The 23,376-nt window shown below is 35.6% G+C and overlaps 1 protein-coding gene across 4 annotated transcripts in view; it reads right to left on the minus strand.

The window, feature by feature from the left end:
* BRCA2 (BRCA2 DNA repair associated) overlaps positions 1 to 23,376 on the minus strand; it is a 37,895-nt gene that overhangs the window by 13,058 nt on the left and 1,461 nt on the right. For all 4 annotated transcript variants that reach the window (XR_007902990.1, XM_051778810.1, XM_051778808.1 and 1 more), the window contains exons 3-16: positions 22,574 to 22,825; positions 20,504 to 20,609; positions 19,650 to 19,702; positions 19,504 to 19,544; positions 19,292 to 19,403; positions 17,110 to 17,165; positions 16,076 to 16,190; positions 12,267 to 13,451; positions 6,613 to 11,412; positions 5,526 to 5,618; positions 4,069 to 4,138; positions 3,243 to 3,661; positions 2,082 to 2,272; positions 1,286 to 1,473 (exon numbers count right to left, since the gene is read on the minus strand). Coding sequence is in view for 3 of the 4 variants with exons in the window: in XM_051778810.1 (XP_051634770.1) it covers positions 1,286 to 1,473; positions 2,082 to 2,272; positions 3,243 to 3,661; positions 4,069 to 4,138; positions 5,526 to 5,618; positions 6,613 to 11,412; positions 12,267 to 13,451; positions 16,076 to 16,190; positions 17,110 to 17,165; positions 19,292 to 19,403; positions 19,504 to 19,544; positions 19,650 to 19,702; positions 20,504 to 20,609; positions 22,574 to 22,825 (7,681 nt within the window). In the remaining variant the exon portion in view is untranslated. The remainder of the gene's footprint in view (positions 1 to 1,285; positions 1,474 to 2,081; positions 2,273 to 3,242; positions 3,662 to 4,068; positions 4,139 to 5,525; positions 5,619 to 6,612; positions 11,413 to 12,266; positions 13,452 to 16,075; positions 16,191 to 17,109; positions 17,166 to 19,291; positions 19,404 to 19,503; positions 19,545 to 19,649; positions 19,703 to 20,503; positions 20,610 to 22,573; positions 22,826 to 23,376) is intronic.

Here is a 23,376-nt window from a genome sequence, read left to right on the forward strand (position 1 = left end):
CACACGATTGTTCTTCACTGAGTAGTTGCTGGGTATGAACACACAACATCTCCAGTTCTCCTACGATGAACAAATATCATTGACACCAAAAACATTTCTCAAAGTCATGTGGGAGAAGCTAATAATGATTCTGGCTCACTAGCATGAGTAGAAAGCAATTTCTCATGAGAAAGTACAGATCACAACATCAAAGTACACATCTCATAATAGCCAATTTTCCCATTTTGGATTGCTGGCACCAACCTCACCAACTCAAACTTACAAATAAAAACAGTTCTTGAGCTTGGAACAGATCTATCTCTGTCACACTTTGGTACTGCAAAGCAAATATTGCAAACCTCTTGAATTCTGACATTACTTAGATTGGCAATGCATGCTTGACTACAAATACTACTCAATGCAGGTGCCTGCCTTGAGCGTTTTGTGAATGAACACCAACAGTGACACTGATTTGAAAATAGAGCATCTCAAATGCTGCACCTCAAATCTGCAGGGCCACAACTTGGACTTCAATGATCTTTGTGGGTCCCTTACAACTCAGGATATTCTATGATTCAAATTAACAAAGCAAATCAGAAGATAATAGTTAAGTATTTTCTGAAGTTTTGCTGCAACAACAGTACATTGGTAGTTCCTTGTGCTGTTGCACATGCTGCTGATGAAGTTACAACGTACACACTTGCTTACAGTAAAACAAAACATAATTTTCATGAAAATGTTTAGGAGAGGTGTACTCGATACTTTTTTTTCCTGCTCATTTTAAAGGACCTGCAAAAGGAGGGATAGAAGAACCAGAAAGAATGCAAGAGCAAGCATTGCTTCTGCACCTATTTTGGTTCTTACATCTACTCAAGAGAAGGCTTGAATGCAAAAGTGCCTTACTACTGTAGTCGTAGGTTTCCTTCAAATTATACGTCATCTTTAAAAAAGTTATATTAGAAAAGCATATTCATCCCTGTCCTGTCAAAGAAGCCCTAAGCACCCATCAAAAAATAGTTGGTTTTTTTTTTTAGACTATTTACACTGCTGAAGAATTTCCAGACATTTTCTAAATTGACTTTGTAAGCTTTCTTTAATGGTCACTGAAGATCAATCACTAGCAACATTAATCTACATAGCAAATTTACAATCCTAAAATATCTTTACACTAACAGAGGTGTACTAAAAATGCACAGTAAAAAAAGTAGTCAGAGGCTTTAAAAGATGACTGCACTGGATTTATTCTTGGGGATAAGAGAATAACTAATAAATAGCATAGTTATCTCAAGTTCATAAGTAACAGTACCTGTAAAACTCCTTTTTTCCAGCTTTTCCCTCATCTGTAGGTATTAGCCATCCTCCATCAGCAAGTTGCATTCCATTTCCAGCTAACAAATACTCCTTACTGAAAAAGTCTTTGACAAGAAACTGGAAAGATTCTGCATTTGTGCTGTTAACTTGTATGCAATGTTTTGAAACACCATATGTGTATAGCTGAAAAAAATTAGATGAAAAAGACAAAATAATGACAATACAGTAAGAATTCAGCTAAGAGTTTTAATATCTAATCTTAAAAATTCAGAGTAAATATTTCCTTAAGGTTGAGACAGTTCGTCTATCTTGTCATTTTATATGTAATCCATGAAGAATGAATTCCCAGCAATTATTTTAGCATAATAGCATCACAGTGTGCTTCAAAAGTGTTTTAAAAACTTCAACAGGTTTTGTACCTTCACTGAACCAAAAGCAAGAGGTTTTTCATATAGATTTACCTAAGCTTAAATTTTAATCGTTCTCTTATTCCAGCACTTCATATATGGGTTAAAAGTCAATAGCAACTATAGTTGGTGATTTTTTTCCTTTTTTGATGCTCCTCTGGTTTGACTATGACACTAGAGACTTTATGACTTTTATTACTGGGAATTGTCTTAAAAAATGTGGATATGCAAAGCTACTTAAATACTGCAGCAACTGGTATAAGAGCTACTCTAAATTCTTACCCAAAAACTGCAGAATGTACTGATTCAAAAGCTACTGAGATTTTATATGCTCTTCTTGAGAAACAGATGCAAAAGACAGACAATAAGAAGATACCAATATACCTCTTCTGTAGAATAAAAGCTAGGAGATTTCTCTTCCACTGCAGTTTTCAGAGAGATTCTATTGCTTGCAGAGGTTTTAATGACATAAAGACTGCCTGGCTGTGAGCGAATATTTTGCCTGCACTTCTTTTTAATTCTCATTTCCTGCAGATCTCTGGCACAGTGGAGATTTGTCACCATCCTGACCACAGCTGCAAAGAAAAAAACCCCCAAAATATTTTTAAAGTATATACCAAATAGAGATATACAGTCACACTACAAAAGCAGATTGAGAGAAGCATATCCACTATGCCACTCTGCAGATTTTTAGAAACTGAAAGTCTAAATATTCAAAGTTTAATGCATTTAGAAAACAGTGATTAATGAAAACATTTGAATAACATTATATGAAACAAATTATATATTCATATTAATTTTGTGTTAGTCCCCAAACTAAATTTTGAGCCACATATTTTTCTCATCAGACTGAACTCAAGTCTTCAAAGAAAACTCCAAATGAAAAGAAATGAGTTGATGACTACATCAACTAATGTAATCTTGAGATTTTGACCTAAATACAGGATCTAATTCTGCAAACGTTCCTACACCTGTTCAAATACACACAGGTCCTTCTGAAAAAATTTCAGATTATTTGGTTATAATAGTTATAGAACATTCAAGAGAGCTCAGAAGGCATAAGCCCACACACTAAAGTCAAACAGTTGTGCATTTAAGCTGCCTCTTTGGAAATGACACAATCAACCATTTATATGGCAAACCCTACATTTTAATTAGAGAAAAGAATGAAAACAAGTTTCTGTAAAAGTGAATAAAGTATAGCAAGGCTAATCTAAGGTTCCTAGGTTATTTTACCTAAGAGGTATATAAAAAAAATCAGGTATCAAATGAAACATAAGCTATCTTGTTTCTGAAGCACTGTGTAACATATTTTTCATCTTCTTAATTAACTTTAGAGATGAGCAACATATGCTTTGCTTGGAGTGCAATATAAAATATTAGGAAAGTAATTATTTCCCAGTTTTCTCACAGAAAGAAAAAAAGCTTAAAAAGAAGTTTCTTTTTATTAAAAAAAAAAGTCTGACAAATATGCAAAAAACCCTTAAAGGTTTAATTCTGACAGTTAGTATTCACAATAGTTAAGTGAGCAAAATCTGAAAATACCTAAATTGCCATTTTCTGTGTCAGTGTCTGCTGCATGCTGGATGCAAGACTGGTGATCTTGAGGTTCAGCAGTATTTTGTTCAGTGGTGATCTGATTTAATTCCATCTCTTCAGTCATACTTTTGCTGATCGGTGAGTCGCACCTTTTGCTGCTGCTTTGTTCACATGTAGAAAATGTCAGCTTGGTTTTGAAGGGTGGAATAAAAGTTTTAACAGTTTTGCCAGATCTGTACAGACTTCTTGTTTCTTCACTCTCTTTTGCTGACGCCTTACATGGAGTAGAAACCCCTGAAGTACCATTTGAAGACTGCCTTAGTGCACAGTGCTGAAAAATGGCAGGTTTAGATTGGAATCCTTTGAAGTCTTGATCTGGCAGAGTAAGGGTAGGATCTCTGACTTCTTGTCGTTCTTTAGTTGACCTACAGAGATGAAAACGTTTAAACATACAGGTTTCAGCCTCCTGACAAAAATCTTTTTCAGGACTTTTGTATTCTTTTCTTATTTTAGTAGTACAACTTTCAATATTACATCAATAAAAAGACAAAATAACAGTCTTTGATATTTTAAAAATTCAATATTTAATTTCTAGTGAGAAAAGACAGAGTTGAAGTAAAAGAGTGTAGTTTGTTTAGCATCTTACTGGTTTACTGCAGTAACATGTGTTATATGTGTTATATTTAATATGTTTATTTTGGAGTAAAATTATTAGTCTTTTATAAAGTTGGGTAGGAAATTATTACTGTATATTTTCAGAAAGTTACAAAGGCTTGTGAGGTTTTAAGAAATTGCATTAGAAGAACTCTAAAATCTATAATAAATTTCTCACCCAAAAGGTTGACAAGTTATGGGTTTTAAAGGTACATGGTACATAAATTTTCTTCTGTCTTTGAAAATGCCTGTAAGATAATTAGAAAAAAATATATTTGAAATGGTACATTACACAGTAGACATTTACAGCATGTTTTATCTAAATTAATGATATAAATATAAAGAAAAGCTTCCAGAGTGGATTTAAACAGTTTTACTCTGTCCTGCCCCAAAAAACGTTTGTATAAACATCTCCACGCTAACTGCAGACAGCTCTAAAGGAAATGTGAACACAATGCTGAACTCTCAAGAGTTTGTATTTGTGACCTAGCAATATATTTTTAGGCTCCTGAAAGGGAAATGCTTATCATATATTTAATTCCAGGGAGGCTCACCATTCAATTTAGAACTTTTTCAGCAACTTTCATTTATTTTTTTATTTGAAGTTACAACAGAAAAGGGCACATTTGCCCAACCTCCTCCTTTCATCACTGAAGGACAGGCTTATCTTGGAATTATCAATGTAATTAAATCATATCTGTTGGGAATGTAAACTCATTTGTGCCCTTAGGCTGCAAAGAGGAAGTTTCATATGAGAAGTTGCATATACAAGATGCTACAAGTTCTAGAAGCCAGAGGCAAGACTGTACTGGAGAAAGAACTGTTTTCAATTGTTCACCAAAGAACAACACTGTTTTACTGCAGGGTAGGATAATATTGAAATACGAAGGGAATAAAATTATTCTCTGGCAGCAACTTAGAAATTCCATTTGAAATTTTAAATCACGGCTTTTACGCCTAGAACAGATTTAGTATAGCATTCAGGAAACAATATACTGGTTAAATCAATATATTTGATGAATTCTGCTACTGAATTTAGGTGAGAGCATGCAGTGCTTAAAAAGAACAAGTTTCTTAAAGAACACTGCTTATCCCATAACCAGAAGCCATTGCCAAAATCACACTATCCTGAAATCCCAATCACCACCTAGCTTCACATAAAACATCAACTCAAACTTTAAAAACTTTGATATCCCTTTCATAAGCCTCCCTATTACTCAGTCAAAATATAAGCATCTGTAACATAGACAGCTATTAGTATATTACCAGTACCTTTTCATTTTCCTGTAGATAATTAATCAATAAAATATATTCTTCCTACTGAGATTAGAATTTCTGAGATTTAGATTGTGAGAAGCTGGATAAATTCTACTGAACTGGAAATTAAACCAGAGTTCTTATAGAAGTAATACATTGTAATATATTTAGATTCCACACAATAAGGCATACCATTAATCATCTGATTTCAACTCAGCACAGACATTACCAAGCAGCTTCCCTGAATTCCCAGGACTATACTGTTAAATGCAGTAGTTAAGCAGTCTTATTATATGCTAGTTCATTGGAAACTGAAGAATTCTAAAGATAACAACTGACATCAGATTACTGCTTAGAACACAAGACGACTAAAATTACCATCAGGAGTGCTTTTTGAAGCTTTCAGAGATCTGGGGGTATTTTCTGTTCTATTAAATTCAAGCAGTAGCTGTCTTTTAATTGGAGGTTCTCCTAGGATAAAAACACAGAATTTTAGAAGATATGTTCCTTTTCAGTTCAATTTCTTACCAACCTGCACAACTTAATTGTAATTTCTAAGTAAAACATTGAAGAAGTCAGAGCAAGCAGAACTAGCAAATTTTCAGATTGCACAAGGTGTTTTTAGACACATAGCTACCTCACCACAAACAGTTCACCTGTACCTTTTTTTGTGTACTTTCAATAACCAAAGAGTCCCTCCAGAATGCTAAAAATGTGTGTAACACATCTTTTACAGAAGCTGTAACTAAGGACAGGGTTCAGCTGTGGCACAACTGTTTCAAGTTGGACTGATAGAGTCCTACCCACCTTTTGACACCTACCCAAACTTTCCAGCACTAGCCTGCCTGACCTTTGTACCTGAACTTGTGCAGCTGGACAGGGATTCTGTTCCAGTCTACCCTTCCATAAATACTTTTCAGCTAGTCCAGATTTCTGAACAGGTCTGGGTGACTGTGCAAGCATCAACTACCAACACTTCAGCTCTAGACAGATCAGTTTTAGATGGCAAGAAAATGCACATTTAGACCAACAGCTACTTTTTGTATCAGACAGCAATCTCAATACAAGTGAAACATTGTCCTCACCTACAAGGCACAAAAAGGTGAAAATGAAAACACTGCTACTCATTTTTCGATGAAAAAATGCTAGATTTTTGGAGAGGAAAAAAAAAAGGAAGTTTGGTTAGGGAGAAAAGGAGCAGTAGCTTTCTTCTGTAAGTTTATGATAAAACAGCAAAGCTGTACACCTTCAAAATTACTAATCATAAATTTAGCTTGTACTGTGCATTTAAGGCTGGAAAGAGTGGATAAACTACTTCCTGCAGCAAGAATTTTTGTCATTGACACCTAGAGAAACTGCAATTTCTCTGTGACTCAAAAATCAACATGACAAGCAAAAAAAACCACCCCAAACAATCCACTGTGCAGAAATATGGAGTTGAACATATACAGGATAAAAGACGTACCAAACAAGTTGTTTTCTTCAGAGTGCCTCTTCCCAAAGGTCTTGTTTTGAATGTTTTTATCCAGTCTGCTACTGAAGGACTGTGCAGCATTAATTTGTACTCCAGAACTGGAAAAACTGTCTTCCATAAAAACTCTTGCACTTTCTACTGCCTCTACTTCCAAGTAATTTTTTGGAGTTTGGAGAAGATCAATATTAATTTCTGCTTTAGCAGGAGCACTGCACAAAATTGCTTCAGATTCTGTTTTCAACCCCTGATTCAGCTGCCCTTTTCCAGAAGACCTAGTCTCCTCCTGCTGAAAGCTATTTTTAAATGACGTTAACTGCTTGTTGTTCTTAATATATGGTATGTACTCAGGCATTTTGACATGGTGAGTGCTTGGAAAATACTTCATTTCCTCAGGGCAGATGCTTTTAAAGTCAGTGTCTTGATTGCAGCTTTTTTCAGTTTCAGATTCTGAGACCACCTTATCAGTTAAACATTTTGCATGTTGATCATTCTCTTTAATTGAACTAAGTTCATCTGTAATGCAAAGCCCACTACTCAAAAAATCATCAGACTCTTTTAAAATTGCCTTTGCTTTTTGATAGGCATCTTTAGAGACTGTTACCCGTTTTCCACTTGCAGTGCTGAACCCAAAAGCAGAATCTGAAACCAATTCAGTGCTGGCATTTTCTTCCCCTTTTGGTAATGCTGTCTGCATTTTCCTAGGAAGTACTTCAGTGTTCCTTTTAGACTTTTCAACATCTTCCTCAACTAAAAATGCTTCTTGTGCATGTGATGAATGATTACCTTCCATTTCAGAAAAGAGCTGTCTAGCTTTCCTGAGTGACTCTTCTGATAGTTGTACAGGTTTACCACTTGCTGTACTAAAAAATCCAAAATTGCTTGTAGAAGCATCTGATGGCTTCATCTGCTTATCTGGAACAGACAAGTGCCCTCTAAACTTAATATTCTGTCCAAAGCATTGCTTCTGAGAATTTGAAGCAGACTTTGCATCTGCAGATGTGTTTGTTTCTTGGTGACCACTTGCACTAGCACTTGCATTCACTTTAATAAATTTGGACGTGGTTGAATTAGCCTCTTCGCTTGTTGCAGCATTAAAAGAATTAACAGAATTAGGACACTCAGCACGAATGACAGAAAATGAATTTCTAGCAATTTCTGTTTGATTAGTTCTTTGGTTAGGCTTAATTTCATATTTTACAGCTTCACTGTAATCTTCTTGAAACATTTGTCTGACTCTTGCTAATGCACTTTCTGAAACAGAAACTGCTCTACCTTTTGCTGTACTAAACACAGTTTGTTTCAGATCACCCTTTTGCTTTTCAACATTAAGTGTTGTTTCTTTTGACCTGGTTAAATTGGTTTCATCATCAGGAAGGGTGACTAGTGACTGGTTTTGGCAAGCATTAACTGTGGTGCCTGTGAAACAGTTTGTATAAGCACAAGGTTCATTTACATGTTCTAATTCCTTACTGTCACCATTCAAATAAGAGCAGCTATTTTCTGAAGTTAAGAGGAGAGACTGATTAGATTTATTGCTATCCTCAACAAATAAAGTATTTTCTGTATCTCCAGGCACACAATTATCTTCAAGGTCATTTGGTACCTTCATTAAATGCAGAGATGCAGCAGAGTGCACAGGAAAATCATCAGTGTCTTCTGAATCATTCTTCTTTCTTGGTGAGTATTCTATCTTTGTCTCTGGAGGTTTTCCATCTTCAGACAAATGAGCTCTGCTTAAAGCATCAGTCTTCTCTCCTGTAAGGGCTTCCAATTCTGACTTTCCAGGTCTGACACCAGCTTTTTTACGCACATGTAAAGTTACCAAACTTTTTTCACAACCTTCATCTGGATTCACAAATGTATCTACTTTGACAGGATCAAGAATCATAGCATGCTTAATGGGACTGCTCTCTATTGCCTGCTTAAACTGATCTCCAGGTTCTTCAGGAACGAGCTTTTCATTAAAATTAAGTTTTCCTGGATCACACTGAGCAATGCTTTCAATACACAAATCACAGTCTTTAACACAGTTTTTACCATGCTTCCTTTTCTTGATGAGAGTCTTAAAATTGTCATTATGTTCCTTTCCTACATCAATATCTTCTGCAAAGAACTGTTCTGCTTTAGCTAAAAATCCATCAGCGATTGCTATTTTCTTGCCACTAGCAGTATGAAAACCAGCCAGATAACTCCCTTTCACTTCATTTTTTCCCACATCCAGCTCTTGTTCGAAAGGTATTTGATAATGATGGCAAGAACCTATTTTTATTCTGTCTTCATCCACTAACAGGTTCTTACCACGGCTGGTGTCTTCTTCCATATTTTTACAATTTGTTTTTTCTTTATCAGAGTTCTCAAAAACTTTTACATCTCTTTCTTCACGCTGTACAGTGAGCAAGTGTAGAGAACGATCCGAAGCTGCATCAGAAATGGATGTATTACCACCAGCTGGAGTTCGAAATGCTGGTGATAAGCATTCATCTTCCTTTCTGTCTTCTCCTTTCTGATTAGGAGACCAGTTTTCCATTTCATGTGATATACTTAAACTATGTTCTTCTGCAGTCAAAAGAGCATCTTCTAGACATGTTACATCTAATGATCTATCTTGCAAATTGCCTTCAACTTGATCATCTCCTTGATTTAAAAACTGTTTGGAAGTTTTACAACTCTGTTCATGATTTTTAATGGATGACAGACTGTTGTTATTGTTAATACTATTGAAATTAGCATTTTTAGTATCATTTATTGATATTTTTGTCTTACTTTCCATATTTTCTTTAAATGCTGTACTAGTATTTTCCTCACTCTTATTTTGTGCCCGGTAGGAAACTGAACCTGTGTGAAAAATGGCATTTCCTTTTTTGAAATCTGAAACACAAAATGCTTTTGCTTTGCTTTCTTTTGCCAGGCAGTTGAAAAAATTACAGTTAGAAGACATACACTCATTTGAATTGTGGCATCTATTACTGATTTCAGAAGATTTAAACAAATAGTTATCATCATCCAAGTCCCTGAAGAGCTCTGCAGATCTACTTAAAGATGCCTTAGAAATATTTATTTTTTTACCTCCAGCTGAAGTAAAGCCTATGAAATTAGAAAAGTTGTCCTGTTTAGCTATGGGAAAGCTCTCATCTGATCTTCTACTTTCATGTATGTCTAGGTTAGTAAAAGTAACCTTTTTGTCATTTTTATGGAAAACCACTGCATTTTCTTTTTCATATTCCACCACTTTAGAGTCTTCACTTGTATCTTCCTGCTGAGTACAATACTTGTCATTTTTCACTTGATATTCAGATCTAAAAGTGCTACAAAACCCAGCATCTTCCCTTGTTTCAGAAATATTTTCTACATTCTGTGTTCCATGTGTTTCTACAGTTCTGAACTGCTGAAAGGCATGACTTTGTATCATATTACTTTGCTTTCTAAACTGCGTAAATTCAAACTGACTACCTGTTTCTTCCAGGATACTAGAAAGTTCGGCAATTTCGGCTTCTTGGCTTGCTGTCAAGGTTTCATTTGCTTCTTGCAAGGCTTGTGGAGTTCTAGGAAAACTTTTACACAAACCAACTTTATGTGGAATAAACTGTGTATTCCTGAGCTCAAGAAAACTTGTCTGTGAATCTAAAGAACCAGATAAGGTACTGCCCAACTTGCTTTCTGAATCTGAGAAAGGCATATTCTCCTTTTTAACTTGGCTAGAAAAGTTTCTGGCTCTTTCCACAGAAGAGGCTTCAAAGCATTCATTTTCAATATCCTTGAACAGCATTCTGCCTTTTGCTATACTGGCTTCAGAGAATTTAATCTGCTTATTGGAAGCAGTCTGAAAGCCACCAAAGCCTAGATTCAAACTGCATGCATTAAGATTTGCTGATGATTCCCCTTTATGCTTTAGGTTCTCCTTTGGCTTTTTGCTGGAATACATAGGTGCTACTTGTTTCTCTTCTTCCAAAATTACTTCATTTAAAGAATTATTATCTATACAATCTAATAATTCTTTAGCAGTCTCTACAGCTACATTACTGAGAGCAGCTGCTTGAGGGCTTTCGTTGTTTTCAACTGACTTTGGCTCTTCATTGTTGGCTACAGCTTCTGAAAAGGCAGCTGCATCTGTTTGCTCCCCTTGTTTTAATCCAGTACTATCATTTTCTGAGCAGTTCATCCTCAAAGGTCTACGTACTTCTCTACAGTCAACTCCTGACCTCTGGTCTGCAGCATGCCTTTTGTCAGGTGATAATTTATTGCAACAATCGCTACTGACTCCAGTTAAGCCAAAGTTGATCTGACCCAAAGTATTATTGGAACTGCTGTTTGTCGCAGATGTACAGTCATGGTGCACGTCAATCAACTGTTCCTTATCCTTAGGAGAAGACCCAAGTTCTTCTTTCAGGATTTGAGATGCAGCAGCTGCATTGTTCGCATTAGCACTCATGTCTTTATCTTCCTCACCTTTCCTTAAGCAACAGCTTTTAGGGAGAAATCTGGAACGCTTTCTTGCCATTAGGCATGCTGAAGTTAGAACTTTACGTTTTATATTTGAAATAATCTCACTATTTAAAGAATTTGTCTTGTCTTCTTTCTGTGTATTAGATACTTCTAAGCATTTTATTGATGTAGCAGGTTGATCCTCTCTTGCATTTCCCCCCAAGTCTCTCAGGTCTTGTTGCTTCAGCCTATTGCTGAAGGAATTACTGAATGAGTTATCTGATATATCCATTTTTGAAGTACAAGTGCTGAAATTCTTTGTCCTGGTATTTGTCTGCAAACACCTTCTCTCAGCAAGAAGAAAATGGTCTACAAGAGAAGATGTTACAGAGTAAAACAGGTTAATAAATTTATTCAAACACATGTAAATTCAGATTTTCACAAAATTTTGGCCCATAAGATCATTTCTACAGATGCTTAACCCTGGAACCATAAGTATCACTTTTGTTTTCAAATGAAAACACCTTGAAAAGACTGGAGATCTATTTAATCTAATTGTATTCTAATAGCCAGAAACAAGTGAGTTAGGCTGCCATTAATGCTATCAGGTAAAAAACAACAAATAAATTTTCAGCTGTACTGAAATTTGAAAAGATGGACTTCCATTCCATGTGTCTCAACATAAGGATTTGTTTCAAACTTAAAATACTTCAACTCCTAATATTAAAGTAACGCTTCTAGCAGGAACAACAGCTTCTAAAAACAGGAGTGCCTGTTTGCTTTCATTACATTCTTTTAAAAATATTTTGTACTTTTGGAGGCAACAGATGTACAGTCTTAAATCCCCTAATTTTAGAAAAGTAACAATACAACTTTAACATTCTTTATGATCTTTTAGAAGTTATCAACTCGGACAGACTGGCCCTTGACACCGTGGATATATAACCGGCATTGACAAAGATAATTAAGCTTGTCAATTAGAATAATGGTTCGAGGGGAAAGTTTCTATTGCAGAAACTAATCTGAGAAAAGCTAGCACAAGATTACTTGAAAATAACATTATTCTTATCACTATATAACAGACCAATACTACATGTTGATTCCCAGTTGCCGAGCTACTTTATCACAAACACAAGAATTTACAGGATTCTATCTGAAACATTTACATGAAAGGTTCTTAACAAATAATGAATCCTCCACAAATGATGAAATGCTTAACATACCTTGTTCAACATCACTGGCCACTTGACAGCCTCTAAATTCATATGAATCAGATTCCGAATGGGGTAATACAGGATGAATAGGTGATTCAGAGGTTACTTCTTTCTGTATTTTTTCTTCTTGATACAGTAAAGTATTATTTATTGTATAAATAAATCTCCTGGATCTTTTTCTCAAGTTGGATAACATGTTCAGGTTTTTAAAGCCAGACTTCGTAAGAGTATTTTCACTATTTATTAAATGTAGGTCATCACAATTACCTGGAGATGTGGCACTACATATAAGTGGGTGAGACAAAACATCAGTTACGACAGATTTAGAAGTTGTTTTTAAATGCTTGGAAAAGCTGCCATTGTAGATTACAGAATACTCTGTGACATTTGTATGTTCAATTAAAAAAGTGTTGCAGTTTAAGAAGCTCATTTTGGAAACCTCAGCTGCACGTCCTTTTACCAACTTTGGATCTTGAACACTCAGAGACACAGCTTTTAATGGAGTTATTTTCGATGTTGGGCCGTTTTCAGCATTTTCCATTTCATAGCATTTTTCTGACAAATTGACACTCAATAGCCTTTCTGCTTTTATCAAGCCTGAAGTATTCCATAAAGATGTTTGTACAGCATCGTCCTTAGTCACTAGTACTGACTTCTCTCCTAAATTTTCCTCTCTATGCAAGTCAGAGGGTGGAGAGCTACATACAGACATCTCCAAGTGAGATACGTCAAGGTCAGATAAGTTCAGTTGAGACCACTGGCTTGATGAAGGTTGCACAGCTTCTTTGACAGGTTTCTCATTCTTAAATGATTTGCGTGTCCTATAATCTTGCACATCTCCTGAGATCCTAAGCGACTCCAATTCCTTTCTGTGTCCTGTTAAACAGCCATCTTTACCATCTCCTGTACCTTCACTGTTTTTTTGCAGTAAAGAACCATTCATTTCAGTAGAGTGGCTTTTTTCAGTCCAGTTGTTTGTTTTCACTTCCTGTGAAATGCCAGTCTTTCTTCTATTAGGCTGCTCAGAGGGAACATCCTCCTTTCCGAGTGTTTTATCTGTGTTTATCTCACATTTCTCTACTGCATCCAGAGCATGTGGCATCAGCAGAAGAGTTCCACTTGTCTTAGTGGGCATGTTGAATGTGTCCTCAAAGCTATCCATCTCAACAAGTAAGCCATCTAACATCTCTGACTCTAGAGGAGATGCAGAGGGAAAGAAATAAAAAAATTAAGTTTTAGGAAATAACTTAGGAACAGCATTGGGTTTTTATAGATAGATACAGCTTTCAATTTTACAGTCATTACCTTTACTCAGGAGCAAGTTTGTAAAGATAAATTTAAGCAGCTGTTAGAGGAAACAGGAGGCAAAGTTCATACATGCAGATTCCCTGGCCTCCTGAGGACCGTAGTGGCTAAGGTTTCCAAGATGAAACCCAGTTTCTCAAAAAAGTTTTTTTTTTCCCCCTACAGACAGGACAGGAGCATGAGTGGTAAATTTGACAAGAAAAATATCTAGATTTTTTCCTTCCAAAATTTATATTGCTGGTAGGTATCAGACATATTAAGAAGTTGCCTATTTTTATCTATAACTGGCAGCTAAGGAAACTCTTTTATAACGATTAATTTATTAAACTGTCTTCTGCTATGATATAGAATAGTAAAGCTTCTAGAAGGATTTAGAAAATATTCTCAATCTCTTAATTGACTGGGAAGCTTTTAAGTAGTTCCATGATCGGCAAAATATTAGAAAAATAATGAGAATTTTTTGTTTGTGCACAGATATAACATGCAGTGGGAGAAAAATAACCCAAACTCTACTTTGTAGACAGTCTTACAAGCTTATACCTATGAAATAAAAATATTACCCTCTCAAATGTATGAACCAAGACCCACCTATCAGTACAGTCCACATTAAAGAATATAGCTAGGTTTTATTTGAAGAGTACTTTTTAAGGCTTTTTCATATCAAAGAAGTCATAATGAAGTACCTAGAAAACATCACTGTCCTCTGTTTTCCTTGGGCATATAACCAATAGCTTAACTTTTTCCATAAGCCTTTTTCAGGTACAATTTCTGTAATTTAAAATTCTATAAGTTTCTCTATTAGAACTTTTAAATAGCCTCATCCAAAAGATTTTCCAGTTTCCCAGTACTTGGTCACGCACATCCAATTAGATGTAATACATCCATTATGGGTTCATGCTGACACTGTAGGCAACAGAACAGTTACTCATTCTCTTTACTTTCTATTTTATGCCTAAGTGGCAGAAGGTTTCACTAAAGGAGATCTCAAAAAAGAAACTGCAACACTACAGATTGAGTGTACAGGTTCTTTTCCATTACTAAAGTATGTGTCTCTGAAGTAATTTCTGTGTCCATATTCTTTCATCCTGTAATAACTTGTCAGTAGGGATTTCTAAGACATAGCTTATTTCTTTTTACTTAAACAAGAGATATTACCTTTTTTGGATTAAAGAAAACCAGGATTATCTGAAAGATTGTACAGATACTGCCTCAAACTGTACACTCATGCCAGGGGAAAAAAAAAATCAGGGAAGTTCATTTTGACTTCTGAACTCACTGGAAGGTGATATTATTTGATGATTCGATATATTATGATCTCTTATTTTCTTTAACTGAAACAAAATGTATACCTAATAAAACCAATAGCATTTCATGATCATACAACACTGTTCCAGAGAAAACCAACATTTGAAAGCCACAAACACGGAGGTTTGAGCTGTCCTTCTTTTCACATTGCATCTTCAGATACCAAGCTAACTATTATCAAAAAGGGAAGACATAGGAAAGAAAGAAAATTTGCAAGTTATTTTATACTTTAAGAGAAATGGTTTTCTTCCCCCTCTTGTTTTATTTAGACATTGTTTTAACTGGCCTTCTCTACTGTAGTATGCAATGTAATAAGACATACTGGAACATAGACCAACACATTAAGTTGTCCTTAATTTCCAAAAGTATTTTACCGATTACAATTTACTTGAATAGGTTTTCTATCAAACATATTTTTCTCAGGACATTTAACCTACCATACAAAAATAGCACTGCATATCACTCTACAAGCAACAATGCCTCCTGATCCCAGCATTCTCAGCCCTCCTTTTCAAATTCTAAACTGATTTTTTCACAATTCTTACATGTACCATCAAACTTTTTTTTTAGGGCAGTCTGTTCAATTCAGATAAGGAGACATACAATCCTAAGAATATATTGTCCTGTCTAGCTTGTGTGAATCCCTACAGCACCCTTTTACACCTGTGCACGTTGAACAAATTTCTGGTCATATTCTTCCCTTCTACCATAATTTCTGAACTAAAATCAAAAAGTTCCCATTTGTCACATTTAGAATTGCCTACTTTGAGGAGGTGAAGTAAATGAAGAACGGATATAACAAGATCAAAAACCAAGCTCACCCCAGAATAATGAGTGTTGGGGTGAAACTTCATGACAAAGCTAAACCTATTCAATACCTAGAAGCAGTAGTCTTGCTCCCCCTTCAGCCTGTACCACTTCTCTCTGCTCTTCCACAGTCTCATGTCTTCAGCTACAGCGAGCACATTTCACAGTACTAATCTGGTTGTCATCCAGCTTAACCAGGACAGTGATCTAATTCACTGACTCACCAGACATTCCCTTTTTTAAGGCTACATTAGTTTGACAAAGTTAAATTAATTAAGGAAGTGGGAGTAGGTACACAGCTGGCAGAAGAAATAAGCCATAACAGCAGCCCAAGACCTACAATGTACATTTATCCTGTCTTGCTTCACAGTATACTTAGTAGGTAAAGCATCAATGCATACCCAAATCTTTGCCATCATCTTCAGCATTTAGCTTGACTGCCTCTGGTACCAACGGCATACTTGTATCACTCATCTCAAGACATTTATCACAGTTGGAAAAAAAGTTGTGCAAAATCTGTAAACCAAAGACAAAAGCTGTTACAGTACTACCAGTGAGTGTCACTTTAACAGTAAAGCATGCAATTCTAGACATTTACTGCAGTACCTGAATAATGCTGCATCTCTTAAAAGGAAAGGTAACATTTTCACAGGTACACTTGAAAAACAAATAAGCAGGTAATCCCCATTTTCGATGCAAATCAGGTTTCATTCTGCAGTCAACTTAAGGGCAGTGAATGGGTTCAGCAGCTTACTATAAGCCTCTCAAAAAGGGACAAAGGAGATACAGGAAGGACAAAGACATTTTGCTTATTTTAATTTGTAACGGTTTGTTAAACTGTGAAGTTTCAGGTAGTTAAGAATCAAACTTAACCTTCTAATTGAATCCTTTTAGTGCCATCCTCAGTTTTCAGTCTGAATAATAATTCAGCTTTCACATACACAGAGTGAAATTACAATTATGCAAGAACTCTCCCTAACAGTATCAAAGGACTGAAATTAAAACCCAGCTCTAGGTGTAGTGGTTAAGCACAAGAAGTTATTCTCAATGAATAACTTCCAAAAGGTTTGACAGAAGTGGGAGAAAAACAAACCAACCAACCCTCACATAAGTAGCACATTGCAACTCCTAGGTTTGATTTCCCTCTGAATAACACCCACGGCTGCTGAATCCAAGTGGTTTCGGTGGGTTTTTTTGTTGTTGGGTTTTTTTAATAAACACAGCAAAAACCATTTCTCAAATAGGGTTATTTGTGAAAATACAGTGTACAGCCATGTTTTGCAAATTTAGTTTTGTCAGCAGTAACTTTAAAAACCATCCAAAGAGGAGAGTTTAAAATGAAAATGACAGAATTTTTCATTCTTGGCTCAAGGAATGTTAGCATGTAACCAAATAGCTTAACTGAAAGAAGAACATAGCTCTTAAAACTACTTACTCTATCTGCTCTTCCATCTTGTTGCTTTGCTTCAGAAACAGAATCATTCTCTCTAGCTTTAGGAGAAAGACAGACAAGTCAATTAATCTTCTCCCAAGTGATCTGCTGAGTGTGTTCAAACACAGTTGTGTTTTGGAGGGTTTTCATTGGATTATTTTAAATGCCACTCAAGTCTGTGAACAAAAAAAACTACTAAAAACTAACTAAAAGTCCTAACTAAAGAGTCCTACAGCACAATACACACTCCAAATCATAGGTTGTGATTTCTGCTATGTAGGTAGATCAGTTACCACCCCGAGAACATCACTACTCAAGTAGTTATTCATGGCACTACTCATTATTTTTTTCTGTCCGAGGATCTGGATCAGATCTTTGAGTTAGGAATTTGTTTTTGTTTTTTTCCCATTACCTCCCAAAACAGCAGCAATATTTTTTTACTACATTACAAAAGGAGAAACTGAACCCTATTTTTAAAATGCCTACAGAGCAGTGTATTACAATGACACGTTTCACAGGCTCTATGTAGCAGCCAAATAGTTTGCTCTTTCTTTTCGCAGGTGTCAGATGGGAGAGAGGGACCATCACTATTGTAAAATCCTAGGATCATCCGAGAAGGGGGAGAATGAGAGCTCAAACCACAGCTCACCTCCCAGAACATCATTATTAATGTATGGGTACTTTTCCCAGCCTTTCTTTACAGCTCACATCTTTCTCAACCCATGAACACCAAAACCGGCACAATTCAATAGCCCTGTGAATAGTATCAGCTCTTCCCTCCCAAAAGAGATTCCCAATTCTAGCATTCATTCTTAATATGCTTTATATAGTGTATCAGTTTGGCCTGGCTTTCCCCCCCAAGTCCAAGCTGTCTCCTACCCCCTCCCGCTCTCCCCAAGCGAGGGAAAAAAAACAACAAACGAACCACTGGAAAAAAACTGAAAGAAGTTCGAATGAAACAGGATTATATCAAATATTTATATATATATTACATATATTTACAATTATATCTACAATTGGAATATATTATACACAACAGGGAACTCCTGAGGGGGAAAAAGGGAAAAGGGAGGGGGGAAAACAGGGATAAAAAGAAACCTAAAAACCAAATATCTCCTAAATATACCTGCTAATAGAGAGCTAATGAATAAATATAAAAATGAATTAAATACTTCCCTGAGCGGGACAGCAGAGCTGTGCAAGGCAGCAGCCAACTCCCCCACAGCTCCCAGAGAGACCGGAGATAACAGCAGGTCTGAGCAGCAGGCCCTGGCCTATATAAGCAAAGCCCATCTACAGAGAGACCTGTCACCTTCAGCCACAGCAAGAGAGGAGAGAACGAGCTCTCTTATCAGCGCCTTTTTATGTGCTGTGTTACGGAAAGGAATGATATGGAATACTTCCTTTGTCACTTTTCTAGTTCCTTCCTGGTTACAAGCTGGTCTCCAGGAAGGCCTAGGGTGAAAACTATCACATATGGTCTATAACGCTTTATACAGTGATTGCTCTTTTTCATGTTGTTAAACTATGTCAGGAGATAAGCAGACATCCAGGTCTTCCCATTTGCATCAACAAGTCATACAGTCAAATTTCATTTTGCTTATCATATGCTAATGAAAGCCCCCTTTCAGCAACACCTTAGGTTGAGGGTTGATATTTAGCCACTGTTAGTTACCACTGAAAAAGTTATCACCCATTCATTTGTGCAGCTGTGCAGTAAATGAGTTCTGGGAATTGCCCTGTCCAAACAATCCAGGAAATATGGTCTTGAATTGGATCAGTATCCCAGTCTGTCTCACTGCATTGACAGGATGGCAGTCACAGTGTGAATGGTTTAAAATGCTGAAGTCAACACTGCTGCTGGGAAGTTTACTCCACAGGCTACCTACTTAGACTTCATACTTAGTCCAACAGTATCTAGTTTTGTGATAGTGCAAAGAAAACATTATCTAATCCTCTTTCTGTGCTTTGCTATGTTATTTCTAAATTTATATTCCTTAAACTCTCATACAAAGGAAGAAAACTGTTTCTGTTTAGGGCTGCATTATTTAAAGACACCCACTATGCATCACTGTAAGAGTTCTGTCTTTTTTAATTAAAAAACCAAACAGTTCCCACTCAGTGAACTTCCAGTGTCAAACCCAGAAGTTTTTAACCCTTAGCAATTGTTCATTCTTAGAAATACCTCTTATCACTGTTTCACCAAGTGTAGGAGGTGTGGCTAAAGAACTTGACCAGGACATATCTGGATCCACTTCTGCTCCCAGACTTTCAGAAATACATTTTGGAGTTCTGACCTAGAAATACATTTAACAATTATATATATATATTTTCTATGCAGAATTCTAAATGTATTCCTCAGGAAAAGGAAACAAAATGCATAAATAAAATACATACCTCCAAAAGTTTTGGTGTGCAAAACAAGCTTCCATATGGTCCTAAAAAACATTATGTAAAAAGGACATTAAATAATAATTAAAAAATAAGGATTTTTATCTAGAGATATAAAATACTTTGTAGAACCAAAAAGAGAAAATACAAACCAGGCATAGTATTTCTCTGAGGTGTTCTATAAGTATTCCTTAAAATAGCTGGACTGCAAAACAGAATAAAAATCAAAATATTAATTTCACTTCTCAGTTTCTGAAAATAATGAAATACTTCAATATATTACATATATTAACAACTCCATTATTTTCTTTCTTTGCAACCATGGCTATTTCCCTGACTAGATAAAATGCAGATTTCTCCTAACCATCAGTCAGTATTTTAAACCTTACTGTAAGTCTATTACAAACCATAAAAAGTTTCTTTCGTGAAATATGTTAATTTTCAGTAATAATTTTTCTGACAAGTAATAAATTTAAATATAATCATGAACTCTGTAATGTGCTGCATGAAACCAGGCAAATTGGATTAACTGATTTTAATTAAATGATTATTTTAACTGGTTTTATAATCAGTAAACTTGAGTACTTTAATCAAATTTATCTGAAATACAGACATTTACATGTCAAAATCAAGGCTATTACTAAAAAAACCTCAGTAAATACTATAAATAGCTTTACTACTTGAGAAGCACATGATACATCACTACCACTCTTTCTCTGGATGTTGAAGATTTGGAAAGCTGAAATAATGTCAACAAATGACATATTCCAGCTGTGAAAGAGTAGAAAAATAGAAAGGAAGATCACCTAAAATCAAGGAAATTTTCAAAATTAGTTTGTGCTTTATTTTAACTCACTTAAGCAACCCAAAAGTATCATAAAACCTACCAGACATACAAGATTATTCACTGCTATGAAAAAGTTAACAGGCAAATACGGTGAGTTTAATATTGCTTTTTGCTTAAAATCTAGTTTATTTTTAATTTGTCTTGACATATTTACCATACCTAGCAGCAAGACAGTTGCGGCAGGTACCAGGAGGAGAAGCAAGTATTTCATTTTCTTGGTCTGCTTTCCTTCTTCTGTTACTTGGGCTTATCAAATTCTCTCCGTCTACAACACACAATATAATAATCAACACAACTTTGCAAAACTACAAGTAATAATTTCAATTTTAAAGCTTCAAGACAAACTTAAAAAAACAAACTACACAACATCAATTTTAGTTAAAAAAAAAAGCCAACCTGAAAATCTCCAGAAACAAAAACCCAATGCTAATTTCTCCTCTAGTATTTTAAATATATTCAAATTTTAAATCCAAACAATGCTAAACGTGTTTCAACTGCACAGCTGAAAAAACCCTCATTATATCACTTTATTCACTTGATATTATTAAAGTAATTTTCAGTATTGTGCCTTTCTTATCATTGCAGAAGTTACTCTTAGAAGGAACACAATACATGCAAACATACACATGTACCAGCTTTCCCTCAAATTTACTAAGTCATACACTTCTTGATTCTTAAGCAACATAAAGCAAAAATTATTTCTTGAACTGTTGCTAGTCATTGCCACTGGCTGCAACAGCTATTTTTATAAGAAGCAGCTCCAGGCAAAAGAGTGTGTGCCCACCAACGCAGCAGAATCCTCCTGAACAGTGAGCCCCTTACATGAACAAGCATCTACTCAAAGGAATCACTACTCAGAAATTTCCAAACTACTTTAATATAAGAAACTACACTTCAATTTCTGCATTTCTCTCTGCTTCTGAGTTCCTGAGCCCACATTCACAGCACAGCTGCATCCCAATACCACACCAAGGTGAAATCCACCAGCTTCCACCCATGCTCTTGTTTTCACAAGAGGGAAAACCTAGATTACAGGAGCCATTTGGATCTGACTAAGAAAACTGGAAGACCTCAGGCCAGTCACAGGTAAACTCTGCACAAACACAGAGCAAAATTAACCATTTTGGAACAGAAGAATCATAAGGTTCCTTTGTTTGCCACTTATGAAACGCTACCAAGAATTCCCTAGGGACTTAACACTGTGAAATCCAAACAGCTACATTTAGAAGAAACATGTTCTCAGCTGAGAATACACTGAGCAAAAGTTCAGCAGTGAACTTCAGAAAAACAAAGATGGTAACGATATTCCATGGAAGCACTGTTATAAAGTATTCCATGGAAGCACTGTTATAAAGTATGTCTGAACAGCAGCACAGTTCTGCCCCTTTAGAGAGTTTGCTTTAGGATCTAAGAAGAATTCTGGTAATAAATGGAGTCTTGTGTTTGTCTGTAACCTGTTTAGAAAAGCTTATCAGAAGGGCACAGACACAGGAGATGCACAAATCAGGTGCTTCAGGAATGGGGTTAGACATTCTCCCATAGAACAGATATACATTCTTGCACACATTCTCCCTAGAAAAAATTCTCTCTGTCCAAGGAGGATGAGTACATCAAAAAGGAGCAGCATGACATACTTTCATGATGTACTTGGGATTTGGAAATAATGCAGTGAGAAGTACCTCATGAAATTCCTATTTTTCCAAATGGAAAAATATAACTTCTTTCTATGACAGTTTTAATAACTCAAAGAGCTTAGTACTTCCAAATTTTTCCAAGAAAGGTTACAGAGTGCCCTAAGATCACATCATATTTCAGCATGGTAAGTTCTCTCTCTTGAAAAGATTTTCAGAGATTTTGCATAAAACAAAAATGAAATGGCTGAAAAAATTCACTCTGATTCTCAGTCAAAAGTTTACACTAATAAGCTCATATCTCCTTATATTAACAGTATTTAGAGTATTTGGACCACAACAGTGTCTTTTATACAGGGAATTTTGTGTATATATTACCACTTTATCGCAAGGTTGAATTCATTAAGATTTATTCTCTATTTTTTTAGATGATCTTCAGAAGACTACTAAAATAAGCTTTTTAGTCACACAATTCCTACAATAGCATTACCTGTTACTGTAACATCATCAGCTACAACAGCAAAAGGTAAAAAAAAGTATTTTGCTTCTGAAGGGCACAAACAGCCTTTAAGTATCACTTTAAAAAAAAATTACTCACTCGTTCTGTTTTTTTTCTGATCCAGTTCTTTTTCAGGAGAAGAACAAGGTGGCAATATTGCATTTTGTTCTTTAAAGATCAGTGGAGTTGATGCCAGCTGAGTGTATGTAGACGGTTTTGTCCTTGGAGTTTTAAAAGATGTTTGATCAAGCCAGCCAGAGGGAGCATCAAGCTCTCCAAACACTTTAGGCTCATATGGTGGTGCTTCTGTGCTGAGTTCTTCAAACCAGTTGAGGCTGATGGGCCCTAAATCTATGAAGAAAAACATACAGAAAACCATATGAAATGAAAAAAAATTCTATGTGCAGGATTTTAAAATACATTAGGCATTTAAATGCTAACAGAAAAACACATTGCTCCTTCCATTGCCATACTTCTGTTTATTTTGTTTCTACATGGCTTTGAACTCTGATACCCGCAAAACATGTAAGAATGTCTAACCAATTTCTCAGACAATTAACAAAACTAACCAAAGAGCACAAAAACATCCAGGTTTTTTTTAAATTATAAGTATACTCTTAGTGTCTTTCTTATTTTGCTCAGACTGGCAAGTTAAACAGGTTCCTTTTAACATTAGCAACTCATTAATAATTACAACAGGTGCATTTGGCAAAAAACTAAACCTGGTCTGCATGTGAATGTACATGGACATAGCAGCTAAAAAAGCAAGTACAAAACCTAGCTAAGCACATGTCATGAAAAAAACTACAAATAAAAATTTAAAGAAATCTACAAAATCTAGATATGAGCAAATACAGATTAGGGGCCAGAGCAGCAGCTAACAAGTTGCATGATGCTTTCCT

The sequence above is a fragment of the Manacus candei genome, unplaced genomic scaffold (genome assembly GCF_025592945.1).
Source record: "Manacus candei isolate 608988 ecotype Guabito, Panama unplaced genomic scaffold, ASM2559294v1 h1tg000014l, whole genome shotgun sequence".
Classification (NCBI taxonomy): domain Eukaryota; kingdom Metazoa; phylum Chordata; class Aves; order Passeriformes; family Pipridae; genus Manacus; species Manacus candei.